The sequence below is a fragment of the Pteropus alecto genome, unplaced genomic scaffold (assembly GCF_000325575.1).
Source record: "Pteropus alecto unplaced genomic scaffold, ASM32557v1 scaffold8, whole genome shotgun sequence".
Classification (NCBI taxonomy): domain Eukaryota; kingdom Metazoa; phylum Chordata; class Mammalia; order Chiroptera; family Pteropodidae; genus Pteropus; species Pteropus alecto.
This window is the reverse complement of record NW_006494609.1, coordinates 7,967,814-7,981,567: the sequence shown is the minus strand read 5'-3', so window position 1 is coordinate 7,981,567 and position 13,754 is coordinate 7,967,814. Positions and strand designations below refer to the sequence as shown.

General features: G+C 38.3%; 1 protein-coding gene, 1 long non-coding RNA gene and 1 pseudogene across 6 annotated transcripts in view; 2 read left to right on the top strand and 1 right to left on the bottom strand.

Moving 5' to 3' along the window:
• Positions 1 to 13,754, top strand: part of STON2 (stonin 2) — a 114,694-nt gene that overhangs the window by 38,607 nt on the left and 62,333 nt on the right. For all 5 annotated transcript variants that reach the window (XM_015599637.2, XM_006925634.3, XM_025041991.1 and 2 more), the window contains exon 4: positions 10,335 to 10,532. In XM_015599637.2, the coding sequence (XP_015455123.1) occupies positions 10,335 to 10,532 (198 nt within the window). The remainder of the gene's footprint in view (positions 1 to 10,334; positions 10,533 to 13,754) is intronic.
• LOC112473719 lies at positions 9,548 to 9,666 on the top strand (annotated as a pseudogene).
• LOC112473647 overlaps positions 10,539 to 13,754 on the bottom strand; it is a 91,398-nt gene continuing 88,182 nt past the window's right edge. Inside the window, exon 5 of the long non-coding RNA XR_003044092.1 lies at positions 10,539 to 13,330. This is a non-coding gene — a long non-coding RNA (uncharacterized LOC112473647). The remainder of the gene's footprint in view (positions 13,331 to 13,754) is intronic.

The following is a 13,754-nucleotide window of genomic DNA, read 5'->3' as shown; positions in this document are numbered from 1 at the left end:
AATCTCCGTTTTCTCTCTATCCCAGAATATGGTGCTTGGAATTTAGAAGGTGCTCACTTAGCATCTGTTGGATTAACAAATGAAAAGATGAAAGATGCATTGTAGGAAACCTACTATAGAGTGTCTAAAAGACTCATGTTTGTGGGGCCGGTGAGCTGTTAGGTAGGAAAGTAGGCCAGCCTCTTCTGCATCGCTCCTTTTTCTTATTAGCTGACTATTATTGTTAGTTTTTGATTTCTCATTGTTATACACACAAGCATACACACATATGCATACTCATACCACATACATATACATAGATACACATACACACAGGCATAACATACATATAACACACTTATGAGTATATACCTACATACATAGACATGCACAAACACACATACATGTATTTTTCCCTGGGGGCTGCCTTAAAAAGCACACGTAAAACTCCATGATATTTTTGTTGGATCTGAAGCTACCATCATACCATGGGGGGCTCTCAAAGATGGCTTTTCCAGTTATCTAAAAGGAGCCTCAAAATATTTTAGTAAAACTCCGATATTCTCCTCCTCCAGAGAATGTGCTAACTCACCCAGGCAGGCTTTTTGGTCTATCCCACCCACAGTGTGGGTCACAAAATACAGTAAACTACCCAAGCATGTGTTAATTAACTAGTTCATTCATGCAACACACATTTAGGTTCTGGGAAAGCAATTATGAGAAAGTCAGCCACAGTCCCTGCTCTCCGCAAGCTGAGCTGACTTAACAGTTGGGCCAGGGGTCACCAGCACAGCCTTCTAGGGTGGGGATGTGCTGCTGCTCTGAACCTGTCCCGGGACAGCCGCTTTTCAAGGCCAACTGTGAAATAGCAGGGGAGCCATGATGAGAACTGGAATTTGATCTATTTTGCATTCACGGGTGAGCATGTTTACAATGCTGGGGGAAAATCCTATAGCCCAAGTGAGTAGACATCAAAGTATAAATAAAGGACATGACATCAAAATGTATAAGTATTTAAATTTTTAATCTACCCAGGATCCCAAAGATAAAAAGAAAAGTATTATTTTCGCTGTGTTATTTCAACTGACATCTTGTACGTTTATTATTCATTCAACTAATGGTGCTTTGCCACCCCACTATGTGCCAGTCACTTCAAGGCACTGGGGATTCAGCAGATTATTCCTGCCGCATGGAGTATACCTTCTGCTGGGTGAGCCATACCAGAAATATAATAAAAAAGTAGGTACAGCGTAAGTGTGTTAGATGATTTAAGTAGGAAGGAGAGAAAAATGAGGCAAAAAATGAGTAGGGAGGATGTGAAATTTTACATAAGATCAGGGAGTGACTCTGCCGTAGCTTTTGAGTGAAGACTTTAGAGAAGTTAAGGAGTGACCTTGCAGAAATCGGGTAAGGAACCTTCCAGATGGAAGGAACTGCAAGTGAGGAGTCTCTGGAAGGTGACTGTGTGCCTGGTGTGTGACTGGAGTGGAAAGAATTGGGAAGAATAGGGGGACCCAGGCAGAGCGGTGGTGGGGACTCAGACTGCCTGATCCCGGCAGAGAATGGTGAGGACTTTGACGTTTACTGTGAGTGAGGTGGGAAACTGTCGGAGGGTTTTTTGAGTAGAGGTGTGGTATGATCCGAATTAAGTTTTAACAGGTATTTCTATTAAAATTGTTGAGGACAGATTGAGAGGAGGACAAGCAGAGAAGCAGGAAGACCAGGAGGGAAGCCATTGCAGTGATCCAGGCAGGAGAGGATGGTGGCTGAGACCAGGGTGGTAGCTTGGAGATGGTGGAAAGTGGTTGGATTCCAGATGTATGCAGAAGATAGGACTGACAAGTTGTGATAGACCAAATGCGAGAAGAATCAAGGATGACTGGATGGTTTTGTTCTGAGCACCTGAATGGATGAAGGATCTGGTGGAGAAGGGGTAACAGGAACTTGGATTCAGACTTGTAAAGTTAGAGATCTGAGTGGAGATTCCAAGTAGATTGGGACATGTCTGGAAATAATGGCTACCACTTAACCCTTTTTGAGTACTTCATTTATGCTGAGCACTTTTACAAGTCCTTTGTCATTACTAACCTAATCCCCTTATGAGGTGGTACTATTTTTAGCCCCATTTTACAGGCAAAAACCTCATAAGAACAGATGGATCAGGTAACTTGCCCCAGGCTATAGGGATCCAGGATGTGAACCAGGCAGTCTGGATCCAGGATCCTTACACACAATCTCATAGGAGAGGAGGAGAGGCACATTTCTATCTTTTTAATATTTTTTCTTTGCTGGATGGAAACACCATGATGACAGCAACCTGTTGCTGTGTGGCCCAGCTATCAAAGGTCTGGCCTCTGAGAAAAGAGTTCAGGCTCAATACTTAAACTGATTTTGTGGCCAGAAGACATTCAATTCAGAACCTAAATAAAATGACTCATCCAAGATTTCTAAGTGGGTAAATAAAGTATATTAAACCAAATTAGAACAGTTTGTTGCATGTAGAGACTGCCTCTCCCAGCTTCATTACTTTTTTAGTTTCTCTTTTAAGGGCAATACTGGAGTTTTATCTAAGAAATGTAGAATCTAATGTGAAAATATAAATAATTAAAATAGCTTCCTTGCTGAGTAATTGGAGCCTTTTGATATGTGGTGTTAATAAGCTTTATTATTTTAAGGAACATTTTAAATGAATATTAAGTTATATTTTTTAAATATATATTAAATTTTTATTTTTTAATAAAAGAAACATTTTAAATGAATGTTATAAAGAACAATAGTACAACCCCCCACCCAGTGTAATAAATGGAATTTATCATCTATAAGCCCCCATGTTTCCCTCCTCCTTCTAGACATCTCCTTCTCTGCCTTCTAGATCACCACTTTCCTGGGTTTTATGAAATAATTGCATTACTTTTCTTAACAGCTTTCCTACTTATATGTGCATTGAGAATGATATAATTGAATTCCACTATGTTTTGAATTTTATGTAAATAAAATAATCCATGGCTTGCTTGATCCTTTAACACAACATTATATGAGATTTTTTTCCATGTTATTACATGTAGCTGTAGTTCCTTTATTTTTTATTGCTGTAAATCTCATTATATTATACCACAATTCATTTATGCCTTCTATTATTGATGGATATTTGAATTGCTGCTTCTTTTTGGCAATTAAAAATGTGCTGCTTTGCACATTCTTTTTATCTGTGAATATTCTTCGCATAAATCCTGGTGAACATGCGCACATGGTTCTTTTGTATGAAAAAGTTGATGGGGAATGGCTGCGCAGTAGAATGTGCTTATCTTCAGCTTTATCAGAAGACATCAATTTACTCTCCTGTCAGCCATATCGAAAAAATGCTGCAGCTCCCCTTCCTCATCGACACTTGGGATTGCCATATTTTTAAATTTTTGTCATGGGGAGGCAGGGAGGAAGGGAAGTGAGGAGACGAATGGTATCTCATATGGTTTTTATTTGCGTTTTCTAGATTACTAGAAAGCATTTTCTAGATTAATGAGGTTGAGCATCTTTTTCTATTTGGGTTTTTCCCTTTCATAAAATGGCTATTCATATTTTTGTTAGGGTCTCTCCCCTTTAAATGCTAATTTCTAAGAGTTCCTCGCTGATATGATGTATGGCAGATATTATTTCCTACCCTGTGGATGGTCTTTTTACTCTCTTCAGGGTGTCATTTGATGGAAAGTTCTTAATTTTAGTGATATGAAATTAAAATTTTTTTACGCTTAGTGTTTTCTGTGTTCTGGTAAAGAAGATCTTCCTCTATCCCAAAGTCATGAGCAGATTTAGAAACATATATGTCTTCTGAAGTATTTTTTTGTGTAGCTTTTCACACTTTGACATTCATTCCATTTAGGATTGATTTTTCTCTATGATATGAAGAAGTCTAATTGTGTATTTTTCCACATAGTATGTTCTCAGTATTCTTTTATTTACTTTAAATATATTTATATTATTAAAAATTCTATTTTATTCATATCTAATAGTGTGAATCTGTTCATTAATATGAGGGAAAAATCATGCTAGGATTTTGATTGAGAATGCAATAAATCTATAAACCATTTTGGGGAGAAATACCATCTTTACAACATTACATCTTTTAATCCCTAGATACAGTGTATTTCTCCATTTATTTAGGTCTTCTCTGTGGTCTGTTAACATACTTTAGAATTATCTCCTCTGAGGCCCTATACATCTTATATTAGGTTTATTACTATATATGCTTTATATTTTTTGTTGCTATTATAAATGCTATCTTGTTTTAAGTTTAATTTTCTAAATATTTTTTGCTGGTTTTCAGAATTACAATTCATTTATATATTGATTTAAAAAAATCACAGTACCTTGCTAAAATTATTACTTTGATAATTTATCTGTAGAGTCTTTGGTTATTTTATGTAAACAAAAATATTATCTGCACATAATGAGTTTTGTTTTTTCACTCCTTTTCACTTCCTGCCTTACCGTTAAGGCTCTGATCACAAATATGATGTTGATTAGAGTGGGTGTAATGGGCACCGTCATCTTGATCTGGTTTCCCAAGAGAAAGTTTTCCAGTCTTGAGTGCTGTTTACTGTAGGGTTTTGGGGTTACCTCTACTAGGTTTAGGGAGCCTCTTCTGTTTCTAGCTCACCAAAAGTTACTACCAGAAATAGATATTATTAAAGTTTATTCAGTGCTTTTTCCATATCTATTATGATAATATTATTTTTATCCTTTTAATGTATTATTATGGTGAATTACATTAATTGCTTTTGTAATGTTAACCCATGCATTCTCAACAGGTTGGTTTTACTGGCAGGGGTGCTAAAAGTAGTGGAGGGGCAAAGAAATATTTTTCTTTTTATGTGTACAGTATAGCTATGTACATATACAGTATGTAATAGACATATCTGTGGTATTAATATTCAAGGAGAATTGACGGATTGGACATCATTAAAATTAAAAAATTTTTACTTTGCAAAAGACCCTGTTAAGAGGATAAAGAGACAATTTATATACTGGGAGAAAATATTTGCAAACCACATATCCAACAAAGCACGAGTATCAAGACTATATAAAGAAACCTCAAAATCCAACAGTGAAAATTGGAAACTTATGTTCATAAAAGATTGTACACAAATATTCATAGCACTTTTATTCATAATAGTTAAGAACCTGAAACAGCCCAGATGTCCTTTGACAGGTGGATGGTTAGACTTTGTCATATTCGTACCATGGAATACTGCTCAGCAATAAAAAGGAATGAAATGTTGATATATTCAACCCCTTGACTGGTTCTCAAGGCATTATGCTGAGTAATAAAAGCCAGTCCTAAAAGGTTATAGGCTGCGTAATTCTATTTATATAGCATTCTTGAAAAGACAAAATGGCAGACATGGAAAACAAATTAGTGCTTCCCAGGGGTTAGGGATAGGGTATGAGGGGAAGAGGTGGGAGTGGGTATAAAAGGGTAACACGAAGGATCCTGTGGCAATGGAACTGTTCTGTATCTTGACTGTGGTGGAGACTATACAAACCTAAAAATTGGTACCATTATATAGAACTAAATACACATGGGGTACATATAAAACTGGGGAAGTAGGAAGAAGACTGGTGGATTATGTTAACGTTAATTTTCTGGTTGTGGTATTCTACTGGGTGGAGGAATGGAATTCAAGGGAGAGAGGGTGGTTAGAGGGAAAAAATGTGTAATAGGCTCTTTAGAGAGGCAATAATGAAAAAAGGTTGCGACACAATGTGTTAAAACAACCTTTCATTCATTAGCTAAACACAATTTAGACATGGTTGTAGTCATCCTTTTCATAGATCACTAGATTCTCTTTGATAATGATTTGTTTGGGGTTTTTCTATCTATGTCCATGATTGAGATTCATCTGTAATTCTCATATTGGAGAATATAAGTGTGAATAAGGTACACTTTGTCGGGTTTTGATGTCAGGAAATGCTAACCTCATAGGATGAGTTGGTGAGGGATCCTTCCTTTTCTGTACTCTGGAAGAGTTAATGGAAGATTGAAATATTTTTTTCCTTTAAAGTTTGGTATAACTTTTCCATAAAACCATCTGGCCTGACATTTTCCTTATGGGAAGGTTTTAAGGTCTGATTAATTTTATTTCATGGTTATTGGATGGTAAGGTTTTTAATTTGCTTCTTGAATCAGTTTTGAAACGTTACGTTTTCCGAAGTCTTCTATAGTTCTGTTTTATCTCTGTTTCAAATGTATTGGTGTAAAGACATCCGTTATTTTTCTTCCTTGCTTCCTTTTTATAGATAATATTTGTAATTTGTACCCTTTTTCGTTCTTAATGTTATTTGTGCTCTTTTTTCCTTGATTTTTCTCAATAGTTTTTCAATCCTATTAGTTTTCTCAAAGAATTATTTGCCTATGTATGTTTTAAAATTTTTCAACAATTTATGCTTTTATGCTTATTATTTTGTTTTTTCTAACATTTTTTGGTTATTTTGCTCATCCATTTGTAACTTGATAAATTGGAAGTTTATCATATTACATTTAAGTTCTTTTCTAATGGAAGCAATCAACTTTCCCTGATAATACTTCTTACTGGCATTCTTTTTTTTTTTTAATTAATTTTTTTTTATGGTGACGTTCCTTAACGAAATCCAGTATGTTTCAGCTATACATTTTAACAGTAAGGCGTATATATATTTACATTTCAGGTGTGTTCACCTCCCATAGTTAGATTTCTTTCTGTCACCAAATATTTGACCCCTTTTAATTCCCCTACCTTACCTGCATTCTTAAAGTTTTCATATAGTAATTTCATTATTGTTTGGTTCTGAATATTTTCTAATATTCATTGTGATTCCTTCTTTGACTGATGAATTATTTAGAAGAATGTTTATTTTCTAAAATTTTCAGATTGCCTTTTTTAGATAAATAGATATATAGAACACTGCACTCCACAGGTGAAGAATGCATATTCTTCATAATCACACCTAGAACTTTTATGACAAGTGACCACATACTATGGCATGAAGAAAATTTTAACAAACGTCAGAAAATTGTTATCAAACACACCATGAACACAGATAACTATTATGACCATTAGATCAGTTCGTTGTTTATATATCTTCCATTTCCTTGTTTATTTTTTTTTGCCTGCTTGATCTGTCAGTTACTGAGAGAGATATGTCTTTATATCTCCTATTATGATGATGAATATTTCTTGCTTTCTGTAGTTCTGTCAATTTTTACATTAATAACTTTGAGACTATATTATTAAGTATATAAAAATTTATAATAATTATTATATATTTTTGATGATTTGAAATGTTCACCATTTTGTTTTAATCCGCTCTCTGATGATGCTTTTTACTTTAAAGTTTATCTATAGTTTATAATATATAGTTTTTTTTATTAATAATTTATCTTGTATGGCTTTCCCATCCCTTTACTTTCATCATCAATGAATCTTTATATTTTAGGTGTGTCTTTTGTAACCAGGATTTTGGATTTCACTTGCTTATTCATCCTGACAGTCTTTTCTTTTAGCTAGCACATTTATTCCATTTATGTTTATTATCAAATACTGATTCAGTTTTATTTCTATCTTATGTTTCTTTTCCTCACCTTTTCTTCCTTCTTTAGATCGGTTTATTGTTTTTGTTTCTCTAAACTGTCTTTATTTTACTCTTGCTCTTTGAAGATCTCTTTACTGAGTATACAGTCCTGTTTGATCATTATTTTCTGTCAGTGCATTGAATTGTGCTTTGGTTTCTCTTGCTGTTGAGAAGGTGGTAGTCAGTCTAATCATTTCTTTGAAAGTAATCTTATTTAAGATCTTCTCTTTGTCCTTGGTCTTATATAGTTTTGATGTCTACTTGTGGAGTTGTTACCCTGTTTGCAATACCTTGAGATTTCTAATCTGACAAATAAAATCTTTCATAAATTCTGGGAAATTCTTAGCCAGCATTTTTTCAAAATGTTCGCCTTCTCTTTCCTCCCTGCTTTTAATTTCTCTTTCATATTTTCAACTCTTTGTCTCTCTATGCTGTCCAGTTTTGTATTTGTAGTAGTATTTTTTCTTTTCCAGAAGTTCATTTAGTTCTTTTACAATGCTATGTGCCCCTTTCTCATGTTTTCACTTTCTTTTATTCTTGTTTCTTTAAACATGTTAAACACTTATATTTTCTGCTTAATAATTCTAGTGTCTAAATTCTTTGCAGGTTTGAGTCTGTCTGCTTCCTCCGTCGCACCCTGCCCCTTCCCAATACCCCCTCTCCTTTACCCCCCACACCTTGCTGGCTCTCTGGCTGTTGTTCATAGTAACTTGATTGCTTATATATTTAATGATTTATTTATTTATGATTTTTTTAAAAACCACATGCACATCAACTTAGGAACATTCTGAGAAGGCTGGTTTTAAAGTATCTTTCTCCAGAAAGGATTAGTATTTGCTTTTCCCAGGTGCCTGAGGCCACTACCAACCTGGAAATACTTCAACTAAATTCTCAGACTGGAGGCTTTTCAGACCACACAACTGGTTTTAGGTGCAAACTCCTATGTGGGACAGCTTGTGGTTATAAATTCTCAGGTTTTTTTCTCTCTACCCTGCACCCAGGCTTAAGGCAGATAATTCTTTTTTCTTATCCCCACCTTGGGCTTGGGGGTTATTTCAAGTTTACTCTTTGACTGAGGCTGCTCAGAATTCTAGCTTTATGCATCAAATCTGTTAGATTTCCCATCTTGGGTTTACCCTAGTCCCCCACCTCCCCACCCTTTGCATTCTTTACAAGATATTTAAAATTCCAACTCAAATTTCTTCCTAGTTTATTCACAGTTGTCAGGGTGTGAAAATCAAGTTGTGTGCTCTGCTTACCATTTCTGGGTTTGAGGTTTCATTTGGCCTCTGAGAATTCTTTACTTTCTGGCTCACCGCGTATTGTATTTTAAATAATGTTATTTTGCTTCATCTGTCGATGTAAGAATGTTCAAACTATAGAGAATTTTTATAATAAATTATTTGAGCCAAATAAAGGATACACCTGGAAGCAAGATCTTAACAGACTGAGAAAAAGGCTTCCAAAAAATGACAGTTTGCAGCTTCTTTTATGCACTTGGAATTAAGGAGGAAATGTAAGGAAGATTACTTGAAGGTGGGAGAAAGCTAGGCGGGGATGAGATTACAGGATAGATAACAAGATTATGTGCTCTCTTGAGGGCGGTGGAAATTTAGAAGGAGGGGTCTGAAAAGAGTCTTTTCAAAGGTGTTTTAACCTAGATGCCCAGAAACTATGGACAGGGCTTGTGTAAGGCAAAGATAAACCTTTTACGAAAGAAGTTACCTGCCTAGGGCGTCATTACCCACCTTGACCCACCTAGTTAGGAACTTATGATCAGATTACCCTGTGAGGTTGAGGTTACTTTCCATAGAACCCCTGCCCTGCACCTCTCCTCATCCCCGCTGCTGCCCCCCCCCCCCCCGCTTTGGTGGTGTTGAACCATGAGCACACCAGATAGAAACCATCTATATGCCTTGTAAATGCCTGAGAAAATACGGAGTGAAAATTCTCTGTAGTTTTAGTCTATTGCCATGCCACCCTGAACGTGCCCAATCTCATCTGATCTCGGAAGCTAAGCAGGGTCGGGCCTGGTTAGTACTTGGATGAGAGACCATTTAGGAATACCAGGTGCTGTAGGCATTTAAAAAATAAAATAAAATAAAATAAATTCTCTGTAGTTTTATATTTATACCATGTTACAAATACAGCTATTTATTCTTTCTTCCCTCTTAAATCTCAATGTTCCCTTCCTATGTCTTAATCTAACTCTATAATTTTGATTTTCCAGCCAGGAGAACTGACTTGATCTTCTTGAACAAGCTACCTAACTTCTCTGAGTCTGTTTCCTATTGTGTAAAATAAGACTACTGCTTATTTCTCAGGATAGCTGGGATGAGATAGCATTTGTAATGTGTCTGACATGTCATGGGTACTCAATAAATCCCAGTTTCTTTTTTATTCTTCCTTCCCTGTCCACACTATTTTCAGCTCTCATTTTCAGTACTGAAATTTGGAATAAGATTCTTATGTAATACCATGGAGAAACCTTGTGGAAGGCAATAAACTGGACAAATTAGGAACATTAGTAAGATTTATTTTTGATTTGAGGGTCATGAGTAGTAATGATTTTGGTACTGACTCACAGTGGGGTCCCTGTCAGTATCATGAGTGATACTGCCTATACTGCCTTGCCTGTGTGCCTTTTTAGATTTCATAGGATCTGAGTAACATGAAAGTAAGACAAACACAAAGATAAACAAAATACACCCATTTATATTGTATGTTTTTGGTTTTTGGTCTATCTCCAGGCCTACCATTGACCATGCCATGCTGGACGTGCCCTTCCTTCAACTCCCTGGGGAGATGCCCGCTGACCTCTGAGAGCAGCTGGACCACACATTCTGAAGACACCAGTAGTCCTAGTTGTGGCCCCTCGTACACAGACCTGCAGCTCATTGGCGCAGAGGAGCAGATGAGTGGCAGGGCCTCTGGGGCTGACTCGACTGGTAAGACGGAGCACCAAGCCAGAGGGCTTTGCAAATCACTTTTGGTGACCTGTTGCCACTCTTAAAATCTCTGCAGAATGAGGTCAGACGTAGTCATCCAGTTAAAAAGCTAGAATCCTGAGTGGTTAAAAATTTCATTGGAAAAAAGCATGTATACAGATTGGTTGATTGGTTGGTAGATGATTAATATTGGGAAACCATTTGACAGTCTGTCTTAATGTGTTGTTTTCTGAGGGTTCGGTACAAGTCCTGTTCCCTGTCAATTCAGTTTCTCCTTGGATAACTAACTACATGAAATATGCACAAGGCTGAATCTGTTATCCTGCCACCCACACATCTTTCTTCTTCAGCAAGAGAGATTTTAGCAGAGAAAAAAGTAAATGTTATGTGAAACAGAATGAAAATCAGGACTCAGCCACTGTGTCTAGGCTACAAATCATTTTGCAGTTATGTTTATTCTATCGTGCCTGAATTGAGCTATACATCAGTCTCTAACATCCTGTGGTTTATTCATTAAGTTTCCCGTAGGTGTAGGATGAACTGCTGGCTGGCTTTGCAGGTGGCATATGGACTTGTCAACAAGCACCACAGTATGGGTTAGGACAACATTGCAAACATGTTGTGTATTCTTGGTGTTTTGGTTATTTTGCCCAAGAGATTGTTTTCTTCTGAAAATAATGGAGTTTCTAGTAGTTTCTCTGTGCCTGGAATTACCCAGCATGTCCAAGAATAATTTGTTTTTCCTTCTCAAAAATGTTGTTTAGGAATTTGTTTCTGGATCATTTTTCAAACTTGGGTAACTAACATTCGCCCTCGTACTGTGTGCTATTGGGGACGTTCTACAAGGAGAGAGATCTCTCTTGCAGACGAAAGGGTTCAGACAGGATTTAGTTTGATATTTGATAATATTGCAAGGAATCCTAGTTTATCACAGTCTCTCTCTTCACAAGCTGCAGTTCTTTACAGCATTTTGTTTTCACAGACACTCTCTCAATTCTGGTTGATCTCCATGGCTGATGATCCGGTCAGTGTCTGAAATATTCCCCCACCCCATTTCCACTGTGGGGAGCATTTCTGGATGCAGCCCCAGCCGTGGGAACCCCATCAGGCTCTTCCTGAACATCCCGACCTGTGTAATCAGGGTGGAGTTTTGTCTTTGAAAAGCCTTTAACTCATCTTGGATCCCAGGGTAGAAGGAGGATAAGGAAAAACAAGGTTTAGGAGAATGACCAAGTACTTCTAAACCTGGCATTTATCCATCTACCCTAGCAGTGGGGAATTTATAAGTACTTTCAATTGAGCTATTGAGAGCTTCAAAGATTCTTTACACATTGGAGAGTTCTCCAGCCAAGTGACTCTCTGTCTTCCACTCGGCTGCAGGCCTGTGGCAGTGCCTTGTACCTCTTCCTAACCTTTGTTTATTAAAAATATTTTTTTAGTTTGATAGTTTTATTTTTAGGGGAAAACAGGCATAGTTGAGAAATAGCTAAATTCCCCAAACTCCACCCATAGAAAGCCTTGGTACTTTCACAGCAAAGTCAGTGTGATTCGCCTTATGGCAGATTAATGAAGTGGCAAAAAGCACCCAGGAGGAAATGAATAGTGTCACTCATGGACTGGAAACCCAAACCTGTAAATCCATGGCAAATGTCACTGCACTTACGGGGAGTGGGGGTAGGGATGGCGGGGAGAACACCTTAAGTGATTCTTCTTTGTATGTCGAAGATTTTATCTTTCAAACTTTTTAGGGACATCCATTTCATCGAATAAACCTTTGTAAAATGCCACAGGGGCTGAGGGACACAGGGCAGCAAAGGGCAAGGCTGGCAAGAATTTCCCACCAAAGAGTATAAATGGGCTTGCCCACACTGGGTTCTCCAGGGTTCCACTGAACCAACTGCCGCTATCCCTCCATGCCCAGAACTTGAGAAGGGAGCAGGGCCCGCCCAGAAACTGGTGTCTGACAGACCCCGCCTGTCTTGGCTGCCTTTCGCAGGGTTCCACCTCCCAGATTCACCACCCTGGGGCTCAGAATCCTCCCTATCTGTCTGTAGCCTTGTGGTAAATGACAATCCCCCCCACCCCCCGCCCCTACTTTTTGATCATTTGCATCTGAATCTCTGATTTACAGGTTCAGGGAATGTATCACAAAGTTTTCAACCCTCTCCCAGTGAGGATTATTAAATGCACTCAGCCTCAACCACTCCCCATTTCTCTTGCAATTGTGTGTGTTTTCTCATAAAACTAAACTTGGACACACACACACACACATACACACACACACACACACACACACACACACACCATGTCTTATTGTCTCTGTTTTTGTTTTGTTTTTTTAAACTGAAGCTTCCGTAGAATAGGGCATCGCTGTGTGGCTCTGAGCGTGGTAGCCATGGGTATGTCCCCCACCAAGGACAGAAACTCAGAAAACTGAATCTTCTCACCCTTATTCTTGCCTTTTTCTTCAAAGAAACTTTGTTTTGTCACTGTCCTTGAGGAAGTTGGGAAAATTCTCCTTCAGCTTCTTTCACAGGCCTGTCTTGTCAGTTGTCATCAAGTCTGATGTGTCTGTGGGACTGGTCGATGGGGCCCATCTCTGGGAGAGCCCTCCTTCAAGGCTGAGTGGTTCAGTCAGGGCGAACTGAATCCCCTGAGGCTATGGAGCAGACTCTCATCTGTCTATTTCCTCTAGGCACGTCATCTCCCCAGAGCTTCCCTTCCTTCCTCACGGTTGAGTATCCTGCCCGGGTGGGGCTACAGGGCGTGAGGGAAGGTGCCTTGTACAGTGCCAAGCGCTGTAGGAATAAAAGAAAATTCCTAACTTAATAGCTCTGCGCCTCATTTCTCTTTTATATGGGACATGAGGATAATTATAATTACTGCCGACTCCTTTCTTGCCCTAAAGAGGACTGTAAACTACATGTGTGGTGGGATAGGATCCGAGAAGGGCTTTGCAGTTCTCAGCAGTGAGCCATGGGTAAATGCAGAGGCCTGTGGGTCTTTGAGGGAGCTGCCTTGGGAGACTGTTGCCATTTATCTGCCCCCCACGTTCACCCCCATGCCTTTTAGCATTGTAGAGAGAAGTAAGGGGTGAAGACGAACTCTCTCAGCCTAGCTGGCCCAGCTGGCCTGGACTTTCCCTGGCAGCGTGCTGTGTGAGGAAGCTACTGGGGCAGATGCTCCGTGATTCACCTGTGTGGAGAGGGATTATGGAGGCCC